The 1,603-nt window shown below is 44.8% G+C and overlaps 1 protein-coding gene across 1 annotated transcript; it reads left to right on the forward strand.

Annotated features, from left to right (window-relative positions):
• Positions 1 to 1,368, forward strand: LOC136130526 (heterogeneous nuclear ribonucleoprotein A1-like). The gene has a single exon (XM_065886986.1). It carries the CDS (start codon positions 61 to 63, stop codon positions 1,021 to 1,023), a length of 963 nt encoding a protein of 320 aa, XP_065743058.1. The 5' UTR covers positions 1 to 60; the 3' UTR covers positions 1,024 to 1,368.
• Positions 1,369 to 1,603: the final 235 nt, after the last annotated feature.

Genomic DNA, 1,603 nt, shown 5'->3' on the forward strand with positions numbered 1-1,603 from the left:
GCTCGTGGACGCTGCCAAGTAAGCATTGCTGACGTCTCCCCCCAACCCTCCACTGCCGTTATGTCTAAGTCAGAGTCACCCAAAGAGCCCGAACAGCTGCGGAAGCTCTTCATCGGAGGTTTGAGCTTTGAAACAACCGATGAGAGTCTGAGGAGCCATTTTGAGCAGTGGGGAACGCTCACAGATTGTGTGGTAATGAGGGATCCAAACACCAAGCGCTCCAGAGGCTTCGGGTTTGTCACATATGCCACTGTGGAGGAGGTGGATGCGGCCATGAATGCAAGGCCACACAAGGTGGATGGAAGAGTTGTGGAACCAAAGAGGGCGGTCTCAAGAGAAGATTCTCAAAGACCTGGTGCCCACTTAACTGTGAAAAAGATTTTTGTTGGTGGCATTAAAGGAGACACTGAAGAACATCATCTAAGAGATTATTTTGAACAGTATGGGAAAATTGAAGTGACTGAAATCATGACTGACCGAGGCAGTGGCAAAAAGAGAGGCTTTGCTTTTGTAACCTTTGATGACCATGACTCTGTAGACAAGATTGTCATTCAGAAATACCACACTGTGAATGGCCACAACTGTGAAGTAAGGAAAGCCCTATCTAAGCAAGAGATGGCTAGTGCTTCATCCAGCCAAAGAGGTCGAAGTGGTTCTGGAAACTTTGGTGGTGGTCGTGGAGGTGGTTTTGGTGGGAATGACAACTTTGGTCGTGGAGGAAACTTCAGCGGTCGAGGTGGCTTTGGTGGCAGCCGCAGTGGTGGTGGATATGGTGGCAGTGGGGATGGCTATAATGGATTTGGTAATGATGGAAGCAATTTTGGAGGTGGTGGAAGCTACAATGATTTTGGCAGTTACAACAATCAGTCTTCAAATTTTGGACCCATGAAAGGAGGAAACTTTGGAGGCAGAAGTTCTGGCCCCTATGGTGGTGGAGGCCAATACTTTGCCAAACCCCGAAACCAAGGTGGCTATGGTGGTTCCAGCAGCAGCAGTAGCTATGGCAGTGGCAGAAGGTTTTGATTACTGCCAGGAAACAAAGCTTAGCAGGAGAGGAGAGCCAGAGAAGTGACAGGGAAGCTACAGGTTACAACAGATTTGTGAACTCAGCCAAGCACAGTGGTGGCAGGGCCTAGCTGTTACAAAGAAGACATGTTTTAGACAATACTCATGTGTATGGGCAAAAAAACCTCGAGGACTGTATTTGTGACTAATTGTATAACAGGTTATTTTAGTTTCTGTTCTGTGGAAAGTGTAAAGCATTCCAACAAAGGGTTTTAATGTAGATTTTTTTTTTTTTTTTGCACCCATGCTGTTGATTGCTAAATGTAATAGTCTGATTGTGACGCTGAATAAATGTGTCTTTTTAAAAAAAAAAAAAATCTAAAACTAGAACTACCATATGACCCAGCAATCCCACTCCTGGGCATATACCCTGAGAAAACCATAATTCAAAAAGACACATACGCACCAATGTTCACTGCAGCTCTATTTACAATAGCCAGGACATGGAAGCAAACTAAATGTCCATCAACATGGAATGGAATGGATAAAGAAGATGTGGTACGTATATACAAAGGAATATTTCTCAGCCATAAAAAGG

This window comes from Phocoena phocoena, chromosome 11, assembly GCF_963924675.1.
Source record: "Phocoena phocoena chromosome 11, mPhoPho1.1, whole genome shotgun sequence".
NCBI lineage: Eukaryota > Metazoa > Chordata > Mammalia > Artiodactyla > Phocoenidae > Phocoena > Phocoena phocoena.

Coding starts and splice junctions, on each gene's coding strand:
- LOC136130526 (XM_065886986.1), top strand. CDS start 61: ATGTCTAAGTCAGAGTCACCCAAAGAGCCCGAACAGCTGCGGAAGCTC.